This window comes from Antennarius striatus, chromosome 4 (assembly GCF_040054535.1).
Source record: "Antennarius striatus isolate MH-2024 chromosome 4, ASM4005453v1, whole genome shotgun sequence".
NCBI classification, from domain to species: Eukaryota; Metazoa; Chordata; class Actinopteri; order Lophiiformes; family Antennariidae; genus Antennarius; species Antennarius striatus.
In genome coordinates, this window is record NC_090779.1 from 4,718,956 (window position 1) to 4,740,465 (window position 21,510).

The 21,510-nt window shown below is 42.4% G+C and overlaps 2 protein-coding genes across 4 annotated transcripts; one reads left to right on the forward strand and one right to left on the reverse strand.

Moving 5' to 3' along the window:
* The first annotated feature begins 870 nt into the window (after positions 1-870).
* cdk10 (cyclin dependent kinase 10) lies at positions 871-12,691 on the forward strand. 3 transcript variants are annotated; one of them, XM_068312089.1, is made up of 15 exons: positions 871-1,059; positions 1,919-2,139; positions 2,636-2,899; positions 3,585-3,657; positions 3,747-3,818; positions 4,154-4,256; positions 5,198-5,279; positions 5,432-5,499; positions 6,194-6,246; positions 7,571-7,640; positions 7,835-7,894; positions 10,352-10,475; positions 10,556-10,695; positions 11,662-11,714; positions 11,797-12,691. In XM_068312089.1, the coding sequence occupies exons 3-15, from the start codon at positions 2,810-2,812 to the stop codon at positions 11,889-11,891; spliced, it is 1,083 nt and encodes a 360-aa protein (XP_068168190.1). In that variant the 5' UTR covers positions 871-1,059; positions 1,919-2,139; positions 2,636-2,809; the 3' UTR covers positions 11,892-12,691. The 3 variants fall into 3 exon arrangements, with proteins under 3 accessions (XP_068168190.1, XP_068168191.1, XP_068168192.1); XM_068312090.1 differs by having other exon boundaries at positions 1,923-2,139; XM_068312091.1 differs by lacking the exons at positions 1,919-2,139; positions 2,636-2,899 and having other exon boundaries at positions 872-1,059; positions 11,797-12,690.
* Positions 12,692-12,699: 8 nt separating this feature from the next.
* On the reverse strand, positions 12,700-20,905 carry vps4a (vacuolar protein sorting 4 homolog A). Its single transcript, XM_068312088.1, has 11 exons — positions 20,753-20,905; positions 19,899-20,010; positions 19,658-19,802; positions 19,501-19,562; positions 18,955-19,074; positions 17,161-17,317; positions 16,201-16,349; positions 15,735-15,816; positions 14,987-15,206; positions 14,736-14,876; positions 12,700-14,498 (listed from the first exon to the last, which is right to left on the reverse strand). Exons 1-11 carry the CDS (start codon positions 20,771-20,773, stop codon positions 14,397-14,399), a joined length of 1,311 nt encoding a protein of 436 aa, XP_068168189.1. The 5' UTR covers positions 20,774-20,905; the 3' UTR covers positions 12,700-14,396.
* Positions 20,906-21,510: the final 605 nt, after the last annotated feature.

The following is a 21,510-nucleotide window of genomic DNA, read 5'->3' on the forward strand; positions in this document are numbered from 1 at the left end:
CTGCAACATCCCGCGACACTCCCCCCTCTCTGATAGAATTTTTTAAATTTAATTTTTGTAAATAATTCTTTACGATATTGTTACAATCAAGTATCAAATATTATTTAAGCCTTAAAACATGTAAGAAAATGCTATCAATATCAGCAATTATTTAAGTATGAAATGAGGGCATTATAGAGATAGAATTAAATTTTTCCAGGGTTTCTTTTTCATTTATGGAGACATGTCATTTAGAATAAGATCAAAATATTTTGGGGGTCTTTTCAATATTGAATATTGAAGTTGGTATAGTTCAGACAAAAACAGCATGCCTTGCATGTGCAGCTTTTGAAGGATGACTGGTAATTAAGTACAGTACCTTCCAAATCATGTAACATATCTCACTATGTCCTGGACCGTGCCATTAAAACCTAGAGGCTCACTCATGAACACTTGTAAGGAGAAAGACAGCAGAGCAGGACTTTGTTTGAATTACTGAACCACAAGCACTCACAAACTGCCAGAAAACATTAGAGCAAGGAGATAAATAATTATGGAAACACTGATTGCATTCTTCGTCAGAATAGGTAATAACAGAATAGGAAGGCTGCTTTTTCAGTTTGATGAATAATCTTGGAAACTCTGATATAGTAACCCCTCTGGAGTGTATATATTATAACATTCTTGAATTCAGTTCAGTATTTGATGGCTGCACCTGACCATGCATCAAGGAACAACATATATTGAAAAGTTATTTGTTATTCACAACAAAAATGACTTATACAAGTTCCCCCTATTTGCCCTTTAAATCCATTGTGTCTTAATACTGCTGTGAGCAAACTCAGCTGGATTAATGTCTGTCCCGGGTGGAGCGAGTGACAGAAACAGGGAACGATTAACAGAGATGGCTAGAGAAGGAGGCTTGGCAGCAGCATCAGATGTAGCCCAGGCTCTGACATGAAGTCTGAATGTGTACCTTGTGTCGACAAAATGTGAATATCATGTATTTATGGAAGTAAGACTGGACATCAGCTGACTGAAGCCTAATGGGGGCTGGAGCGAGCCAGAAGGAAGATTCAGGTAGGGATGATGTAGATATAGATTGAAACTGGACCAGGATGTTTGTGATATTGTTTGTAACCATCCAAAAACTTGTAGAGGAAACAGACTGCATGTAAGAACAACTGCTCTTGTTCACCATGACAACAATCCTGAAGGCAGAAAATCTTTTAGTTTTAGTGTCATCAGTGCCGTGTATTCTGAGGTCCAGATGAATGACTGACTGTTATTTAGCAGATCCTACAAAGTGTTCCCACAGTTACATCACTGGACCCTTTTATTGATGACACAGTTCTGTAGTTCCAGCTCTGTACTACCTCAATACTGTTTTTTTTCTTGTTGAAGATGATTAAATAAGAGATGGTGATCATCATTAATAATAATCACTGTTACTTCATGTAAATAAACAGAGCTCTAACACTCTTAGGAAATTAGTATAATCCAATTTAAAAGGTGCTGTTGGTGTCTACTAGCCTAGCCTAGCCTGTCCCATAACCCCAGAGGGTCGTTGGGACGCCACAGACGACCAACAGTTGTCATCATATGGTGCGCTGGGCAATTGAACCAAGCCGCGCCCATCCCTCTCCAGGTTGGATGGTGTCTACATCACACAGAAACACTGTGACCACACACTGCTGCTGGAAATCCTCTCTGCAGATCAGGTTTACCTCACCTGACCTGCAGGTCACATCCCAGCCTGTGGCATCGTCTTGAGTGAAAGGCTCGTGGAGAGCTCTCGCTGTTTTTACCCCTACTTGTCCCTGAGATGCAGAAGCTGTTGTGGAGTGTGTGGGCTGATAACGGTGTATGTCACTGATATTTAACATCCTTCAGCATGTACCTGTGATATATGTCAGTCATTTGCTGCCCACCGTTTCAGAAAGACCGGCCTCACAGCCCAATGCTGAGTCAGATACAACAGACTCCTGTGCAGGTGCACCCTCCATCATCGTCACAGCTCCATCAAGAGAAGACATCTACGCCTCCGACTCTAAAATGACGATAGCTGATGCCATCAAAGAACGGAGGCCGTCCTCCGTACCTATTGTAGTGGGGAGGAAACTAGTGAGCAGAAAGTAACTCCACATGTCCACACACAAGGTATGCTGGGTAATAAACTGTTGAGATCAGAGACAGCAACACAGCTCAGTTTGAAATATTTTGAATTGATACACTTACAAGTACAATTAATTCACAGAATTGTTATTTAAAAAAATCTTTGAATAACTAATAAAAATATATCTGATGCTAAATTAATAGTGCAAGGGAAGAGGTTTAATGAAACATTTCTTTAAAATTATGACATTATTGTCGGAATCTGAAAACTCAGAATAAATTTGGAATGCCCCCCTGAATTTCTAAACCCACCAAAAAACTGCTGACTTTAAATCCAGAGATTCTCAGAGGTTCTGTTGTGACCCACATCCTCCACCATTCCAGCACCAGTCCTGCTGCTACATTACTGCAAACTGCTAAATCTTATCCACAGTAATGCAGCTAGACTTTCTTTTTTTTTTTTTAGAAACCACTGTGGCTGTATGATCAAATTGAAAAAAAAATCCTGGTGTTTATTTTTTCTGTCTCAATTTTTCATCAGTGAATCAAAAAGTGGATTCGCAAATGTTCCAACTCCGGGAAAGTTCTTGCTTGTCCATCCGGTGGGCCGAAACGGAACAGCATGGCGGCGCGCATTGGAGTCAGCTGCTAGCTGTCGAGTTCTGTTCCAAAGCACAGTTATTGTGTCTGCTGAGGGTGGAAATCAGAGATCAGAATGGACCCTCTGGTAGAAGAAGAACCCGAACCTATAAAGCTGAAGTCCATCAAGAACAACAAATCATTCACAGTGCCTCAAAATGACCGGGTAAGAGGGTTAGCTTCCCCTGGTGAGATCGATGCTAATCAGGAGCTAAACCTAAACCAGATTACCAGCAGCGCTGCGTCGCTGCTTTAACCTAATTAATCAGTCATCACAGAACTAGCTGGTCTCCTCCAGAACTCGGCTCTTATTCAACACAGTCAACGTTAAATAATAAAGGACAGAGTTACTGCGTAGCTTTGTTCATTCAACGTGATCACCTCTAAAACAATGCAGATGGTTGAGCTGCTGTACTTGATTATTATCGATATTATATTATCAATACGGATAAGCTTTGAAGCCATCAGTCATGACTGCTTTGTGTTCACTATTAACAAAAGAGTTGTGAAGTTCACTGATTTTAATTAACTTTGGCGTTTACCGCGTCTAAGTCTAAAGCTGACTTCATCTGAGCTTTTGACGTCACAATGTGGAAGAATTTGTGATGTAACGATGAAAGTCTCGATGCACACGTGACCGCTCCCACATTATTCCCCCAGAGGCCCTCATTGCCTTCATTAACCTAATGGAACGTTCCCACTGAGCCATTTCCTCACATGTTGTCGTCATCATGTCTAACATGGACTACCTTATTCCATATGGACTGCATTGCTGCTGCTGGAACATGAAATCTGGGCCCTAAAGGGAAGAGACCTTCTGAATGATCTCTTTATCTTTTGCTCATTTTCAGTTTGGAAGCTGCAGAAGTGTCAGAGAGTTTGAGAAACTCAACCGCATCGGAGAAGGAACCTACGGCATCGTGTGTGAGTCGTCAAAGCACGAAATAGAAGAATCAAAATAACAGATCACTGTAAGTGCTCAGTTGATCACCTGCTTCCTGTCTTTGATGCAGACCGAGCCCGAGACACTAAATCAGATGAGATTGTAGCGCTGAAGAAGGTCCGAATGGACAAAGAGAAAGATGGTGAGAGCACTGCGGGGGCTGCACAGTGTAACCTGTCTGAGCTCTGGAGGGAGCATCATTGCCCTTTCTGATATCTCCTGTAAAGCTGTGGGAAGTTTGGCCTGATAATGGTGCTGGAGGTGTTCAGCTTGTAGATCTAAGTCGCTCTCTGGACATTATTAACACAAGAATCTGAAAAAAACTGTCCCTGAATAAACGCTTTTAATTCAAGCATTGTTAACATAAATCAGACAGTGGAGCCTGGAGACCCAGCTCCTCATATTGTTTTAGTGGTTTGGGTGTTAGAATGAACTCTAGCAGCGGTTGAGCCTTTTACCCTGTTCTTTGTCTGCCAGGGATCCCGATCAGCAGCCTCAGAGAGATCAACCTGCTGCTGAGACTGAGACATCCCAACATAGTGGAACTGAAAGAAGTGGTTGTGGGCAGTCAGCTGGAAAGGTAACACACACACACACACACACACACACACACACACACACCAGGGGACTCGCAAACAGTCATGATCAGCAAATTTGAGTTGTCTATTTATTGTTACATGAGTAGGTGTGTAACAACCATACGAGTGGATCCGTGTCAGCAGTCGTCTAGTGGACTGGGTGGGTGATGCATCCGTGAATTAATAAAAAGAAATTGGATTTATTACATCCCGCTTCAAAGCGGTGATTTATTGTAATTGCCAACGTTCGTGTGTTCGTCCACCGAATCTCTTCACAACCGTTGCAGATAGAAAGATGAAACAAAAAGCACATTACTCGGGCGGCAAAGGGGATGAAAAGGAGATGATGACCTTGACCTTGACCTTGAGAAAATTTGGTCAAGGTCATATTTCAACTTTTGTACACTCAGGAACCAGATAGGATAGAAAGACAAGAGAGGCCAGTGTGAGTAAGACCATACAACAAAGCTAGTGCTTTGATCTACCCGTGTACTAGCTTTGAGCTATGGTCAAAGCTAGTACATAACTTTGACCAACTCTGAAGCTTTGACCCTGACCTACCCTGAAAGTAGGTCAAGGTAAGTCGTGGGATGTTGCAGTCTCTGACTGTCTGGGTTCTAGTTTTGTGGTTTTGAGTTTGACCTTTTGTAAATGACTTCTTCCTATTGGCTCGTCTCATCAAACCAAGATGATCCACAATGATCCACAACCTTTTGTGTCAGTTGATGCTGTGTTAGGAATTTGGAGAACTTAGTTCTAGTTTAAAAGTCATCAGATGACATGTGATCAGATCGGTTTGATCCAGATGAATGAAAGCCATTGGAAAAGTACAATCTTCCACATCTGCTGGTGTTTCGGGCTTGATGTTTGAACCCAAGCTGCTTGCTGGCCGTCTCCTACGTTACTCTGGATCTGTGTTTCTGCTCTCCTGTTTCTGGCCCAGCCTGTTTCTGGTGATGAGTTACTGCGAGCAGGACTTGGCCAGTCTGCTGGAAAACATGCAGACGCCGTTCTCTGAAGCGCAGGTAGGATTCCTGAACTTTTTTTCTGCGTAAACATGTGATCTTTAAGGTGAGCGTTTCTGGTGGCTTTACATGTCTTTAATAAGACCACCAGGGTTGTCTGCGTCTGATTGTGTTGTGTTCACTTGAATGCATTCTTCTATTCCTTTTTTCAGGTGAAGTGTATCGTCCTCCAGCTGCTCAGAGGTCTGGAGTATCTCCACCACAACTTCATCATACACAGGTCAGTCCCAGGCAGTGGCTAGAAACCAACAACTCCAGTTTTACTTCTGTGTTCAGTGTTTTTTAAACACTTTCTTATTATTTGTGTTTAGTTAAATAACTTTTCTATCAATTCTGACAGCTGTGTTGCTGACATTTCTATATTTTGACCACAAAATACTTAATTGTAACATATTTGAAGTTACAAACTCTCAATTTTTCTGGTAACAGCGTTAATCACAAAGGTCTTTTGGTCTGTTTCTGTTTGTAGTGGCCCAGATTTAACTCGGAGTTCATTTTGTGACAAATATTTAGGGTCACAGAAAAATCAGTTTGTACTCTTTAGTATTTCGGAGTTTGTAGAGCAGCTTTAAGAAGTACCTTATCCTAGACTGGAGATTATCCCTGTGTCATTTAGAGTTCAGGTCACTGTTCAGTTCAGGTAAAGTAAACATGGACATTACTCCGAGGTTATTGATCTGATGATTAGCCTCATCTCTAGCATTGCGTGCTACCGTCCTGCTGCCCTGCTCTTCGTCTCGGTCTTGCTCTTCATCACTAAGCCAGTGAGTGAGATTTGGATAAGTGGACTGACCTGGTTTCCAGAGCTAACATTGTGTTCAATTCTCTAGCTGACGTGGGGGAGGGGTAGGAGGGAGGGGGGGTGTTGTATCACCTGGCAGCAGGTTCGTTATCTCCTCGCATCCCATTATCAGGGACCTGAAGGTGTCTAATCTGCTGATGACGGACAAAGGCTGCGTAAAGATCGGTGAGTCATCCTCATTATTATCACCACCTCACCTTTTTGCTAGCATGAGGCCTAAATGCTGCCAGCATCGGCCCGTCTGACACTAAAGACCTCAGGCTTTTTGAATAAATTATATTTATTTGATTTGATATACATTCAAATTTATTTATCCAAACCCTAATTTAAAACCAGGCAACCTCTCAACATGCAGAACTCTGCTTAGCGATGAAACTGAACCAAATGTCTCCTGATTTTTATTTTTGTCATTTTTAGAAAGTCTGTCCTCTTTGATCTGATCGAGTCTGATCCAAAATCACACCCAAATTTAAGGTTACTGGATGTAGCAACATAAAAATTCAAAACCAACTCCTGAAATATGCCTCATGTTTTTCCCATGCTTTACGCTCTCTGATATCATATTTATTATTACTGTTTTATTGTTATCATTATTACATATTTACTATAATTTATTAGTTCTCACACAAGTGGAACTATCCTTACGTCCTTCAAAACGGCTGCCATTACCCCAATTCTGAAAAAACCTCACGCTGACCCCTCTAACCTCAACAACTTTTATCCTATCTCCAATCTACTCCTCTCCAAAATCCTCAAAAAAATAATTGCTTCCCAACCCCATTCTCACCTATCACACAGTAACCTGTATGAACAGTTCCAGTCTGGTTTCCACTCACTCCATAGCACTGAAACAACTCTCAACAAAATCACCACTGATCAGCTGATTCTGGACTCCTCAGCATCCTCTTCCTCCTTGATCTTTGATACCATCTGTCATTCCACCCTCAACAGACTATCTTCTATTGGCATCACCCACAACCATTAGACTGGTTCACATCTTCCTCTCACACAGCACTCAGTTCATCCAACTCAAGTGCTTTAAATCTACACCTTCGGCAATATCTTACACAAATTGAACATTCATTTCCACTATAATGCTGATGACACCCAGCTCTACCTCACCACTCAACCCTTGTCTACTCTTCCACCCACATCCCTTACTGACTGCATCTCTGAAGTAAAACCCTGGTTCATCCTAAACTTCCTTAAATAAAACAGCAGCAAAACTGACAGATTTTCTCTCATGATTGATAATTCCATTGTTTCACCTTACCCCAGTCAGGGTGTCATCCATGACAGCAGCATTTAAAAAGTAGCCTGGTCTCTAGAAAAAAGACTAATAATGCACTATTTTCTTATATAATGAATGAATTAAATGGAAAACTAACCAGCAGGTTACGTGATCAAGTGTTTTAGCCGCTCTGGTGAATGAACCTGACCGATCGGTTGAAGTTGTTTCTTTATTGCGGTTTTTGTTTCTTGCATGCAGCGGATTTTGGACTAGCCAGGATGTACGGCATCCCCCAGCAGCCCATGACGCCTCGAGTGGTCACTCTGTGGTGAGTCTCCTGTAGACGGGGTCCTTTAGACCCAGTGTCACTGAATTCTGGAGGAGAGTTGTACTCTGCTTGTGCAGCCTCAGTGGAAACTCCTCCTTTTAATCTCTCCCAGTAATCCTCCCCCTTTTAGCTCCATTACCTCAATCCAGGCCCTGTGACGATATGTTCTCCTTCCCTCCGTTGTCTGTCTGCAGGTACAGAGCACCAGAGCTTCTCCTAGGGACCAAGTCCCAGACCACAGCTCTGGACATGTGGTGAGGCTCCGACTGTCCAATCCCTGTTTCTCTTTCAGACCCTCATGTTCAAGTGCCACCCTTACTCCACTATGAGGGGGAAGCAGCTGAAACAGTTTATCTAGGAAATGAGACGCCACTTGTCACGTCATCGGTTGATAAGCTTCAGATAATTATCACACATTTCCACACTAACAGGTCATTCCCACAGTAATATGACAGTGGATTTCTTTTCTGCTGGAAATCAGATTATATTCCTGGTTTGTTCAGGCCTCATGAAAACATGAAAGTATTCTAGTTCTACACTATATTCTGTTGCTGCGATCATCAAAAACTAGTGACGAACCTGACCCCATTTACAGGACAGAACAAAGAACAGGTGAAATGAACACAAACTGAATGAACAAAGTCTGTGTTTACTGCCCATGGGTGGGTAAAAATTTTGTAACGTGTCACAGCATCTTGTTTTTGTGAGGCGTGACAACAACAGACTTGTTATATATTAACTGACATCTACTGTATATCACAATTGCACGTGTCCCTCTGTAAGTAAGTTTCTATGCCTGTAACAAAGGCAGTGGATCAAAGCGCAGGGGGAGTGAACAAACGACAGTAAAGTGTACGGCTGATCTACACACAGTACATTCATTCATTCATCTTCTCTACCTGAACCTATCCCAGTGAACTTTGGGCATGAGGCAGGGTACACTCCAGGCACGACGCCAGTGCACCACAGAGCCAAGTGAAAGACGGATAAATACGCACGCATAACAAACAATTCGAGACCAACCAGTTCATGTGAAGTGCATGGGATATGTGACAATAAACAATACATCCGTCCATCCATTGTTTATTATTACAGGTCCCAAGTAAATTACATGTGTAATTTACAGGTAATTAGTCTCGAGGGTTTGTGAGTTGCGGGTCTTGAGACTAATCAAGTGACAAACACACACTGAACAACTTGTGTGATCAGTTTACAAAAGCTTCATGTTTTTACAATGTGGGGGGAAGCCAGAGAGGACCTGGAGAGAACCCACGCAGACACAGAGAAACTGCACAGAAAGGAACGGAACCCGGAACCTTCCTGCCACAGCACAACTCACTGCGCCACTGTGTTTACCACATGATGTTTTATGAGTGGACTAATTGTTTCCTCTCCGTGTGCTTTGATCTACGGTCTTTGTTACATGTGTACGTACGTAAATAACTACGTACACATGAAACCTTTTTTCCGCCACGGACCTGTTTCATCTAAGACAATATTTTCACCGACCAGCCTTCATTTGCTCGATAATCGTTAATGACGCAGCCGTCCTGGCGATAATGACACCTGACGTGTGTTCCATAGACAGTTGTCAATGTCCCCTGAAGTGACAGATTAAGCTCACTGAGCAGGTGGAATATGTCGCACAAATAGGTGCGTTCATCTCCTTACAAAATTGCTTGAACAGACGCGAGTTAAGGGCAGCGCTTTGATGTGGTTAATAATTTTAATGACATCATTCAGGTGACATTTTTCAGCTAACCAGCCTTTCCCTGTGAATGACAGTGCTTTGACTCACATTCAGGTGAAACCTCCTTTACCTGAGAAGTTAACCCAGAGGGTCTTCCGGTCATGGTTGGGGATCGCTGAACTAACCACCGTATTGGCCCAGATACAAGACGACCCCCTCTTTTTCAATACTCAAGTTTGAAAAAAGACTTTTTGAACACCAAATTTAATTTTCATCCAGAAAATAATCACAGTACATCTGAAACAAATGGTTATAACAATATATTCAATATATTCGATCACATTGCAATTGTTTGAAGACTCTGCCTCATTTATCACCATCATCTTGAAGTTTGCATCTTAACTTCTCCTCAGCTGCCGGTTAAGCTGGCCGATCTTCGACCCACTTGTCTCCAGATTGTCACTACGTTTCTCCATTTTCTGTTACCCCTTCTCGTATTTTCTTCTCTTTTCTTTCTTACCGCAATTTTTAATTTTTCTTCCTCCTGACAGGGGTTCGCTTTGGCCTGGGGAGTTAAGTTCAGCATTCGCTTTAAAGATATCTGGCGCCATCTAGCGTTGTGAATGGGTACAATGTCTAGACCCCGAATGTAAGACGACCCCCACTTTTTCTGTCTTATTTCAATACAAAAAACACCGTGTTATATTCGGGCCAATACAGTAATTAATGGAGGGACAAGCGCAATGTAATATCAATGTGAACATTAAACGGCCATTTTTTTTCTTCTGTGGGCGTTTGCGTTAACAATCCAGAGCTCCTACAGGAAACGACGCTTAAAAGGCAGTTTAAGTCACATCCTAGCTGCTACAGCTAGAACATCAGTATTGAAGAAAGAAAGTATGTTCATCTTTCACTGACACACCTGTGACTGTTTTCTTACCTTTCAGTCTGACACGCTCCATAAGGAGCTGTAGGTCCCACAATGCACCAGTAACAACCTGCTGTGGTTTGTCCTCTGCAGGGCTGTCGGTTGTATCCTGGCTGAGCTGCTGGCCCACAAACCTCTGCTGCCTGGAACCTCGGAGATCCAGCAAGTCGACCTGATAGTTCAGCTGCTGGGAACGCCCAATGAGAACATCTGGCCTGTGCGACTTCAGCTCTGCTCACGTCTTCATTACATCTGTGATAAGAATAGATCATGACTGTATTTGTATGTGTGTCCCAGGGTTTCTCTCAGTTGCCTCTCATTGGTCAGTACAGTCTGAGGAAGCAGCCGTACAACAACCTGAAGAATAAATTCATCTGGTTGTCTGATGCTGGACACCGACTGCTCAACCTGCTCTTCATGTACAACCCGCAGCGCAGGTAAAACAGAAGGATTAGAGATTTTTTGACATACAAGCTGTCGCTCTGTCCATAGTTTTGTTCGATATATGAGCAAAAATTTGAGATACAAGTCGTGCTTTGTGACGCCACCGCTAGTTGGTGGATGGACACAACATCAGCTGAGACCGGATCGCTTTCTTTACCATGTATTAGCGGATGAACACAACAACATCTGAGACTATATCTCATTGGTGGAGTAAAGCCGTAGATCGTGTGTTCTCATCACTTATGCACTTTTTATTTATGGATTTCAGAAGATGTTAAGGTTTTTTTACTTGAAGCGTAGGCCTTCAGTTCTTCAGGCTGGGACATCTTTAATTTGAGAAAAAAGTTTTAATCAACTCTGCGTTGTAATTTTTAAAAAAATTCTCACATAAAGCCTTTACCTGAGATTGAGGTGTTCCATCAATTCCTCAGTTCCTCAATCTCACATAAAGGCTTTGCATTTTTTTGCCTGTGTCTACTTTTATTTACTGTAAAAGACTTAGCTGTGTACTCAGTTAAACATATCCTGCATTGACAATTGACAATAGTGTTGAAATGTGGATATAGGGGCCGGCTATAAAAAAACTGGATTTGGGTTTGGACCTTTTACTAAGAGGAAATTTTAAAAACTGGATCGTCGTGAATTTTAGTTGAATACCCCTGATATAGAGGGTTTGGGGCTTTTTACATTGATAGAATTGATCAAAATGATTGTAGTCATTTTAAACGGGGGAAAATTACGAACTCGGTCACGGAACAGATTATTCTCGTACCTATACGTACTCCAATATTTACTTTTGTCTTTTTATTGTACAAGGTGAAAGTTATGTGAATGTTCTGTTACATTTATTAGGAGGTTGATTTCCCACTGTCGTCCTACAGGGCAGTAGCCCTTCTGCCAGATACGTTCAGGTCTTCAGAACTACCAGGGATTGACTCTCGACTGTTTTCTTGTTGCAGAGCGACAGCGAAGGACTGTTTGGAGAGTTCCTACTTCAAAGAGAAACCTCTGCGTGAGTGAAACGATGGCAGGCAAGGGTCCGCTGCAGTCCGGTCCTGATACGCTGTAAAGCCTTTAATCTCCTCTGTCTGCAGCCTGCGAACCGGAACTGATGCCAACCTTCCCCCACCACCGCAACAAGCGGGCAGCTCCTTCGGCAGAGAGCCACTCCAAACGCAGCAAAGTGTGACGAAGGTGGCCGTGATGAAGAGACATTTACCTCGCAGATGACGGCGCACCGGAAGGACGGATGTCTGTTTCTGTTGGCGCTGTGGACGTGGAACGGATTTGGAGTTTTCTTCAAATGCAAACCAGTTCAAACTGGCAGAGATCACCATGTTGGACTGTTCAGTACAACCAGTGGTCCAGTGGCACCATGTCCCTCCTGCCTTTAGGCTAGGTAGAAAGCTCTTCGGGGGCATTTCTTAATATTCAAACTGCTGCCAATGTCTGCCCACTGAATATGGGGAGGGAACAGTTTCCTTGACAAATAAACTGAGGCTGTGTCCTTTGTAGATGTTCAGATGTGACAGCAGAGGTTCCATTCCTACATTGAGGGTAAAGTTTTGTGTCGGTGTTTACGACCAGCTGTGTATCATGTTCAAGTGTCCTTCAGCTGGAACACTCAACCCTTTAAGATTTCTTGTTAATAACAGCTTCATGCAATAGCATTATAGTCTCCCTCATAGCGTTAGATAACTCATCAGTTATGCATCTGCATATTATCCAGCCAGAACCAGGCTGTCAGTCGTGATGGACCACTTGCTGGAGCTCGTGTTTTACTGGACAGACATGATTTTGGACAAAAAAGCTGATCATTCTGTCTTGAATATCAAGGAATTCTGAGAAACCTAAATTTGAACACCCACGCTGTAAATGAACAGCATCCTCAGAAGTCAGACATGGTGAACTGGTGGGGTTCCCATCACCCCGGTGTCTTAGAATGTCCTCAACCCCCTGAATACTGATCGTAATAAACATGTCAAACCAACAACTGCCTTTTTTCATTTAAAATGTCAGGTTTTTATTAATGCAGGTTAAATTAGTAGTAATGGTTACATGGCTAGGGGCAGGTTAAGTTCAGCCGAAGTAACGTTAGCTGACCTCCCACTGGACCTGAATGGACCTCCACAAGCAGACTGCACTGAGCGACGCTAACGCTGAGCTAATCACAAGTCTAGTCTGAGTGGGTCAGTGGGGCCTGTGGGACTGGCGCCGCATCGAAAGGTCAGACAGCCGTTACAGAACAAACATCTATTAGCAGTTTGGTTGAAAAGATTGGAAACTTGCTGTGTGAGCTTCCCTTTTGATCTTTTATTGTCTGTCAGCTGAAGACCGAACAAATACTGTAAGAAAAGGAGAACTAGCAAAAGAGACGGGAAAGAAACAGCATGGTTGTGTTTACCTCAGGGTAGAGCTGAGTGAGCATGTTTGGTTTCTGAAGGAAAAATACTCCATCAGTCCTCAACAAAAGGAATACTTGTAGTGTAAACATACTGAATCTGTATGGTGGGTTACACACATGGTGTAATCCCAGGTGATCAGTCAAAAATTAAAGATGTGCTCGATAGATTCTAAAGGGGATCAAACTGGAGTATTTACAAACTGGAGTATTCAGCTGAACAGACAGAAAAGCTAAAGCCAAGACAGTACAGATCATACTCAGATCAGTTTGATGAGAAAATACATTTGGTGTATTTAGTAGGTGCTCTGGAGCTTTTGATGACATCACACGACCTTCAGCAGCAGGTACATCCTCCACACTTGCTTCTGAACTGCAATGGTATAAAGCATGGGATGTAATGGAAAGCTCCGGAACTCCTACTACTAGAACTAACAGCAGTTTAGTGCAATGTTTCAACTTCTTATGAAATACCAACGAAAATGAAATGTCCTTAGAGAAAAAATAATTGAATACAATGATCTGCAGGGCAGCTTCTGTAACACGAACGAACGAACGCTCCACCACACGAGCCTCCTGACGAGACGCTCTTCACCAGACAGAGGAACTGTGTCCATCAAACACATTTCCTGTGAATATCGACGCTTCGCTCAGTGAGCTGCAGGGTGAAGCAGAGGCAGCGATGGTCAGTTCACTGAATTCTTCCTCATGTTAACATGACAGGGTTTTAACGTATGGACAATTACATGAAGTCACACAAGTTTAATAAAAACACTTCTGCATTCACACGCATGCCTGACAGGAGAACTTCTTCTGCTTCTTCAAACATCACTGTCCTTCATTGTGAGCCAAAGCAAAGTGCACAATGGCAGCAAAAAAAAAAAAAAAGTACAGTCCTTCAGCCAGAGAGAATCTTAGATTCAAATTCCGCTTTCCTCACTTGGATGCAGGTTAGATGAGTAGTTCTTGCGGTGGACTTGCTGCAGCAGCAGTGGAGCGGAAGGGAAAGACACAGGCTCTATTGCCCAACTACTAAATCACGCCAAGGTTTTTACAGGTAGCATTTGGTCAACTTTCTCCAAGGATTCCGAACTATTGGCCGAGCTGATTACACAAGACACACAAGCTTTCCTTCCTCGCTCCAACCAGAGAACCTTCACAGAATCCAGGAGGCAGTGGACCAAGTGCTGATTAGAGGAAGAAAAGCCTACAGGATGACACAGCAGTTGAGAGAAGGGGTGGTGTCGTAGGGAGCTGTTTGACTCTTCTGGCAAAGTGGGGTGAGGCAGTGGGTCAGCCCTCCATCCCAAAGTCCTCTGTGAACTTCTTGACCTTCAGCAGATCTTCAGTGTTGACCGTGGGCCGAGTGGTGGACAGAGAGCGAAGCATGTCCGACTGCAAAGGAAGCAAAAATAACCCTCAGGTTTCACAAAAACATTCGAATATTCCAGCTCTTCATCAAAATCTCAAGCTGCCCGATCCCCAGTCAGAATACCGTCGCTATGGATTGTGCCGTGAACAGAAACGGTTCCATCTGAAGCAGCTAAGTGTGTTTTCACAGATGGTGGTGCTGTGATGAAGAACATGACGGAGTGCAGTCCTGTTCTGTATTCATTCACTCTGGCAGCTCACCATGCAGACGATCGGCTCCAGCAGCTTATCACTAGGCACATCCATCCAGGTCATCTCTATGGCTGCAGGGTCTCCAGGAGAACACGGGGTCAAAAGGTCATCCACTATTACCTGGTTGTTACTTCGAGATGGGCCGCGAACCTGCAGGAGCAAGAAGGAAATAGGAGATGAATTATTTAGCAGGATGAGATTACACAGATAAAAGCTTCTGAAGATTGAGTATGAGGTTATTTTCTTCGGTCTGATTCTACCTTTTTGAAATGCGTAGCTGACTGGACCTTCCTGACAGGCTGCATGAGCGCATCCCGAACAATGATGCTAATGTCTGCACCGGAGTAGCCGTCTGTTTTGTGGGCGAGTTGACGCAGGTCCGTGTCGCTCAGGCTGTGTGGCGTGTTGCCGAGATGCAGACGGAACATCTGACCCCGAGCCGGCTCCTCCGGCAGAGGGATGTAGATACGCTTCTCAAATCTGATGCACAACAGGGGACAAACTTTATTTCATTAATTCATTCATTTGATATTATTAAACTAATGTATTTAGCGATGCAGCAGTACTGATTTATATCAGCTGGTTTGTTCCTTCACTCCTGGATGTAACCTGACGATACAACCACAGATTTCCTTACACTACACATAAGATTTAAATTTTAAGGTGGTAAATTTCAGTTATATTCAGACATGTGTTCAAATCGGAAGACACTTGGATGAAAAGACTCAGCTAGTTACTTCCTATAGAAACAATCAGACAAATGACCAACTCTCTGATCTGTGTAACAGCTGAAATACAAGCCATGTAGGAGAATGGATTTTTGCCTGATACCCCTGCCGTACTGCTCACCTATGACAGGCAGTCATCCGAGAGTAGTACTGGAGGAAGGTCAATTAAAAAATTATCATCACTCCTGACTGGACAAGATGCATTTGCTTCTCCAAGGTAAATAAAGAATCCCTAAACAGGTGTAAGTGTAGGGCACTGAGGGGATCGGTGACCTCTGACCTTCTGCGGATGGCAGCATCCAGCACCCAGGGGATGTTTGTGGCTCCCAGCACCAAGATGCCATCATTGTTGTTTCCCACACCTAAAAAACCAGAGCTCCAGTCAACTCCACGTGATCTCAGGATTACGTTGTGTATGTTTTAATGTTAGACGTTAACGTTTAGCCATTTTTGAGGAGGGGGGTAGCTGAAAGTTAACCTCTGCTCTGACCGCTGATGAATAATGAAGCAGAGGTCCACTTACTGCAGTGACTTTGCGGGCTGGTGTTGCATTGTGGGGAATGTAGTGTTGGTGTGTGCAAAAGGCCATCATGTGGCTGTGGCCTGTGGGCCGGTTCTAACAGTAATTAAATAACATCCAGGGGGCCATATAAAATTAATTTATGGGCCAGATTTGGCCCCTGGGTCTTGACTTTGACATGTGTGTGTCAGATAATTCGGGTTCATTTCTCATCACAGACGCTCACCCTGCATCTGGACCAAGAACTCAGTCTTGATGCGCCGGGCAGCCTCGCTCTCGTTCTCGTTCCTGGAGCCACACAGAGAGTCCACCTCATCGATGAAGATGATCGAGGGTTTGTGCTGACGGGCCAGGTCAAACAGGTTCTTCACCAGCCTGGGAGACACAGAGAGGGACACAGTCAAACAGAATGGAAGACAAAAGGACAGTAACACAGAAGTGGAAACGATGAAGACTCCTGGTGACGCACTGTTTATGTTTACACTGAATGCACTTTTACACTAATTCTGCTTTATGTGCTTTCAATTGCTCCTTAGGAACACATGTTTTTTGAATTGACATCTGGGGTCAACGCTGGTGACGCAAATACACAATGGTACTGACTAATGTAAGTTAAGCTTTTTAATAGGCAATTATTTAAACGTAAATCTTCTAGAACAGCAGCCCCCACGGATTGGTTTTTAAAGTGTGGTGGATAAACACAACAAACTAAAATGATACGACCAGCATAAAAACTACTTTTTTCTAAATAATAAATGTGAATATAATGTGTATATTATTAGCAGCGTCCTCGTAACATTGCTCCAACGTTTCTTTTTTGTTTGTTTTGCTAGCTTGCGGGTTTCAGTTTAGAGGTAATGTTTTCCGTGTTAGCATCTGGTGCGGCCCCTTTGAGAAGGTAGTCATGTGACCGAGGCAAGCATCTTGACAAGCCTCAAGACTGACTCATAGAACTGTATTTACTGGAGCTGTAAACGTCCTACAGTCAATCCAACACTGTGTCTGAGCGACATTTCTCCCAACTTCTGATATGTTCTTCAGGCTGTGTTGAAAACATTTCATAACCAGACATTACGCAGAAGTCATGTTCCTATGACTGTTCCTAAGTCAGAGTGTTTCTTTAGTGATGACAAAGAAGCGGTGAAGAGCAGAACTTCAGACACCCCCGAACGAGGATGACACTTACTTCTCACTCTCTCCCAGCCACTTTGACATGAGGTCTGAGGAGGACACAGAGAAGAAGGTGGAGTTGTTGGCCTCAGTGGCCACCGCCTTCGCCAGGTACGACTTCCCTGTCCCTGGAGGACCGAATAGCAAGATGCCTCTCCACGGAGTTCGCTTCCCTAAGGACACAGAAACCAGAAGTCATGTTGGTTGTGTGACATAACATGAGGAGAATGCTCACAAGCCTGTTCAAGAAGTCCAGTACAGTTTAGCCCTAAAGGCAGAACGGAGGATATCATGTTAAGAGAATTGTACTGTTCCAACTTCCAGTCAAAAACTACCGATGGAAGGCATTTACTAAACTGATAGGACTTCAGCATCCAGAGGACAGATCATGTTAAACGACGTCTGACGCCTATTTTGAGACTTCTAAGGTGACTTATCAGCTAATAACACTTAAACTCCTCTGCGACTGCAGTTAGCAATTTCAATAATAGATTAATCTACCAACCATTGTTGAGTTGATTTATAAAAGGAAGAAAAATCACATAAAAACAATAATAACAACAATAATAATTTCAATAATAACTACAGTGCGCCCTTGTTACACGCGGTTAATGGGTTCCAGGAACCACACGCGATTAACGAATTCCGCGATAGAGTAACAAACTATCTTTCTTATTATTTACGTTACTTTAAACATTTATGACCCTCCCCATACTGATATTAAACCCCCTTCTATCTGTGTTACCTTTTCCCACACTTTTATCGACTGTTCAAAGCACTTTTTGTCTCAAGAAAGTCCAAGACTGACGGAACGCAGCACACTTCCGGATGCCGTCAGCCAGTAGAATGCACGCACGGTTTCACGTGACTGCCTACCAAAAATCCGCAATGAGGTGAAGTCGCGAGTGTTGATGTGCGAGGGCGCACTGTAAATAAATCATATTTTACAAATTTTACCAAAGATCATGCTGACATCTCCAAGTAATGTGTATGACCCACGTTTTCAATGACCTGAACCACAGCATCAAAATAGTAACAAAGGAAACTGTAAACAGAGAACGTTTGATGCCTTTTCTATATAAACAATAAACTGAAAAGTTAGTGGTTGACAAATAATAATCTGTTGATTTGGTATTAAAACATCATATTTCCGAGACAATGATCTTTGTCGTAAGATGCACAGCATGATTTACAACAGGAGCGCTTTAGTATCTGTTTCTAACAACAGAGAGATAATCTATCTGTGCATTGAACCACACAGGAAATAGTAAAGCCATTCCTGTAACTCCTCCATGATATGGTTCGTAGTGTGAGTGGGAAACAAAGTTAATTTCTCTACGGACTGAGCTGAAGTCCCAGTTTGCATGAGATGCAGCAACCAGATATTCCCTGTAGGATATTCTGTGTACCACGCACACACACTTTAAAATTGCATTACCAGCCAATCACATGGTTTCCGCTGTGAGCCGTGCTCCATTCTAACGTTACTAAGTTATTCAGCTTTTATTTACTGCAAAGGGGAAATAATTGAGAATACCTTTGTGTTTGTCTTATTAAGGAAGTTCCTCATGTCCGTAAATAGTTCACTTTCATCAAGAACAATATTTCAGACCAATACTGCTGATTGGTCAGAAAACTGTGAAAGCTTTATTTTTAAGTGATGACACTCTAGTATTGTATTATATATATAATAGAAATTTTTTATAAGTACACATTTAAACTCTAATCTCTGCTTCACTGTTTTGAAGTCAGTTTAATAAAGAATAGACTACCTGTAAGCAGAATAAGAAAGAGTAAAGACAAATTTTACCTGTGAAGAGGTGTGGGAATTTAATGGGCAGAATGACAGCTTCCTTCAGGGCTTCTTTAGCTCCCTCCAGTCCAGCCACATCATTCCACCTCACATTGGGCTTCTCCATTACGATAGCGCCTGAACACAACAGCAGACGGGCAGTCAGTGATTTTAATACACCCTGTTGATTTAATATGACTCCTGGGCCTTTGCTACATCTCTGTTCCTCACTATCAATCCCATTTCCAGTCACATATCTCTCTGGCTAACTGAATGCTTGAAAATATAATTTAAAAAAAAGACTGACAGTATCATCCTTCAAATGTAGTCAGAAGAAACACATCAAAGAGGATTGGTTGTACGTTTGATCCTGAAGCATGAAAAATGTCATAACTCCGCTGAACCCAAAAATGTTAAAAGTTGCATTAAAGGAATTCTCATCAGTTACTAAACATCAAAATGCACCCAATGCTGGTCAATTATTTAGATTGATCAAACAAACGTTACCATATCCATTCTAACACAGATCTTTATTGATCTTTAATCAACTGCAAACATCCTTACCCATAAGTTGCTCCTGCAGTTTCTTCCTCTCAGGATTTTCACCCTCGCTATCACTATCACTCCTAAAAGGGCACAAATTTAAAGAAGTCAACACCCATGCAGTGATGTACACAGGCTTGAACAAGTTGTTTGCAGAGTGAAAAGCTAAATAGCATACTTGTCATTGCTCTGTGCCTCCTTGACAGGTTTTTTCCCTTGTTTGTCTTTATTTTTCAAATAATCCTTCAGCTTCTCTGCTCTATCCAGGTACTGCTTACACTTTGCTCGTATGCTCTCCTTTGCCTTGTCGCTGTGGGTGTCATCTGGAAAAAGAAGTAAAACAGAAATGTTAGTGGAACCCACCAAAGTTTTGTACCAATAATAATTTATGAAACTGGATCAACTTCTGTGGTACTCACATTTGATAGCGTGGAGAAAGTATTCCACGGCATGCTGGTACAGTCGCAGGGCCTCTTCATAATTTTTTGCCTTATCTTCCTCCGTGGCTTTGGTCACAAGATCAATCGCTTTCTGCAACAAATGCAAAGACATACAGTCGTCGTTTCACATATAAGGTGGGTAAAATAGGAGCAGGGGATGTACACATTCTCACGTCAACTAAACATCAACCAAAACAATGTGTGCAGCCCGTGTTGTGAACGTTTCTGCAGCTTTTTCCTAATTTCAATAATAAATTATTCTCTATTACACACACAAAGTTACACACACAAATGTTCACTGTATAAAATCTGTGTTTTATCGTTTCTAGTGTCTGCAAGCTGGAGCCACAGCCCAGCTAGCCGTCACATAGCACATGCTATAACCTTTGATAACCATTAAAAGGTTAAACATTAACTATCGATCCCATATCAACACCCAAAGCCACAGTTAGTGGTGCTATTGTTTTAGTTAATTAATCAATAGCAACAGATTTATGTAAACACTGACATTAGCAAGACAAACTATTACAGCCCTAGCCTAGCTAGCCGTCACACAGCGCATGCTACAATAACCTTTGATAATCATTAAAAGGTTAAACATTAACTATCTATACATTTTTAACAACAAGGACGACAGGTAGTGGTGTTATTGTTTTAATTATGTGGTCAATAGCACCATATTTATGTAAATACTTATATTTGCAAGACAAAGTATTAAAGCCATGTACGTAGGCTCAGCTAACGCTAGTTATCGTCAGCTGTTTGGCTAACAAGTTAGCTTGCATAATGTCAAAATGAAGTCGAGCAATGGCAGCTAGCTAACAGTAGCTTACCTGTAATGTTGACGTTGTCATTTCATCGCACTGTTCTGCTTTCCGCCCAGATTTTTATTCTCTGGCTGTTATTTTTGTTAGTAATGTTTAGATGAAGCTTCATGAAGATTTGAAGCCTTTCATCCAATTGGTTCAGTCCAGCGCAAACGCCGAGTCTTCGTTCGCTCTAGTAGGACATCTAGTGGACGCAACAACATCAGTTGGCATGAGTTTGAAGTGCTGTATGTGGCATTCTCTGGCTCACAACAGGAAATTCTTATAAAGACTGACAATTTAGTTCCCAGAGAGGACTGGTGATGGTCACATGCACGCATTAAAATACTGTATATAAAAGATTTTGCTGCAAGACTAAAATAAGCATTGATCACATAAAACAGTTGACCCCCTTTTATGGGGTTAAACTATGAGAATACAGTACATGCAGACAAAAAAAAGTGTGAATAAAACAGCAAGTAAAATAAAGAAGTAAATAATTCTAAATACATGAGTATTTTTATAAAAAATAAATAAATCAGTGTTTAATTTGGGACATTCAACCACCTTTTATTTTGTTAACAGTGCATCTGGTGTTGTGACTAGTGAGACTTTTATTTTGAAATACAGTGCGCCCTCACACATCAACGCTCGCGACATCACCTCGTCGCGGATTTTTGGCAGACAGTCACGTGATACCACACGCGCATTCTATTGGCTGACGGAGTGTGCTACGTTTCGTGAGTCTCGGACTTCCCTGAGAAACAAAAGTACTTTAAATAGTT

Excerpts from the sequence above, each read along its gene's own strand:
- cdk10 (XM_068312089.1), top strand. The coding sequence starts at position 2,810 with ATGGACCCTCTGGTAGAAGAAGAACCCGAACCTATAAAGCTGAAGTCC. Across the intron at positions 3,819-4,153 it reads AATGGACAAAGAGAAAGATG|GGATCCCGATCAGCAGCCTC; the intron begins GTGAGAGCACTG and ends TTTGTCTGCCAG. Across the intron at positions 6,247-7,570 it reads CAAAGGCTGCGTAAAGATCG|CGGATTTTGGACTAGCCAGG; the intron begins GTGAGTCATCCT and ends TCTTGCATGCAG.
- vps4a (XM_068312088.1), bottom strand. The coding sequence starts at position 20,773 with ATGACAACGTCAACATTACAG. Across the intron at positions 14,877-14,986 it reads CAGCTACGCATTTCAAAAAG|GTTCGCGGCCCATCTCGAAG; the intron begins GTAGAATCAGAC and ends TTGCTCCTGCAG. Across the intron at positions 14,499-14,735 it reads TGGAGCCGATCGTCTGCATG|TCGGACATGCTTCGCTCTCT; the intron begins GTGAGCTGCCAG and ends CTTCCTTTGCAG.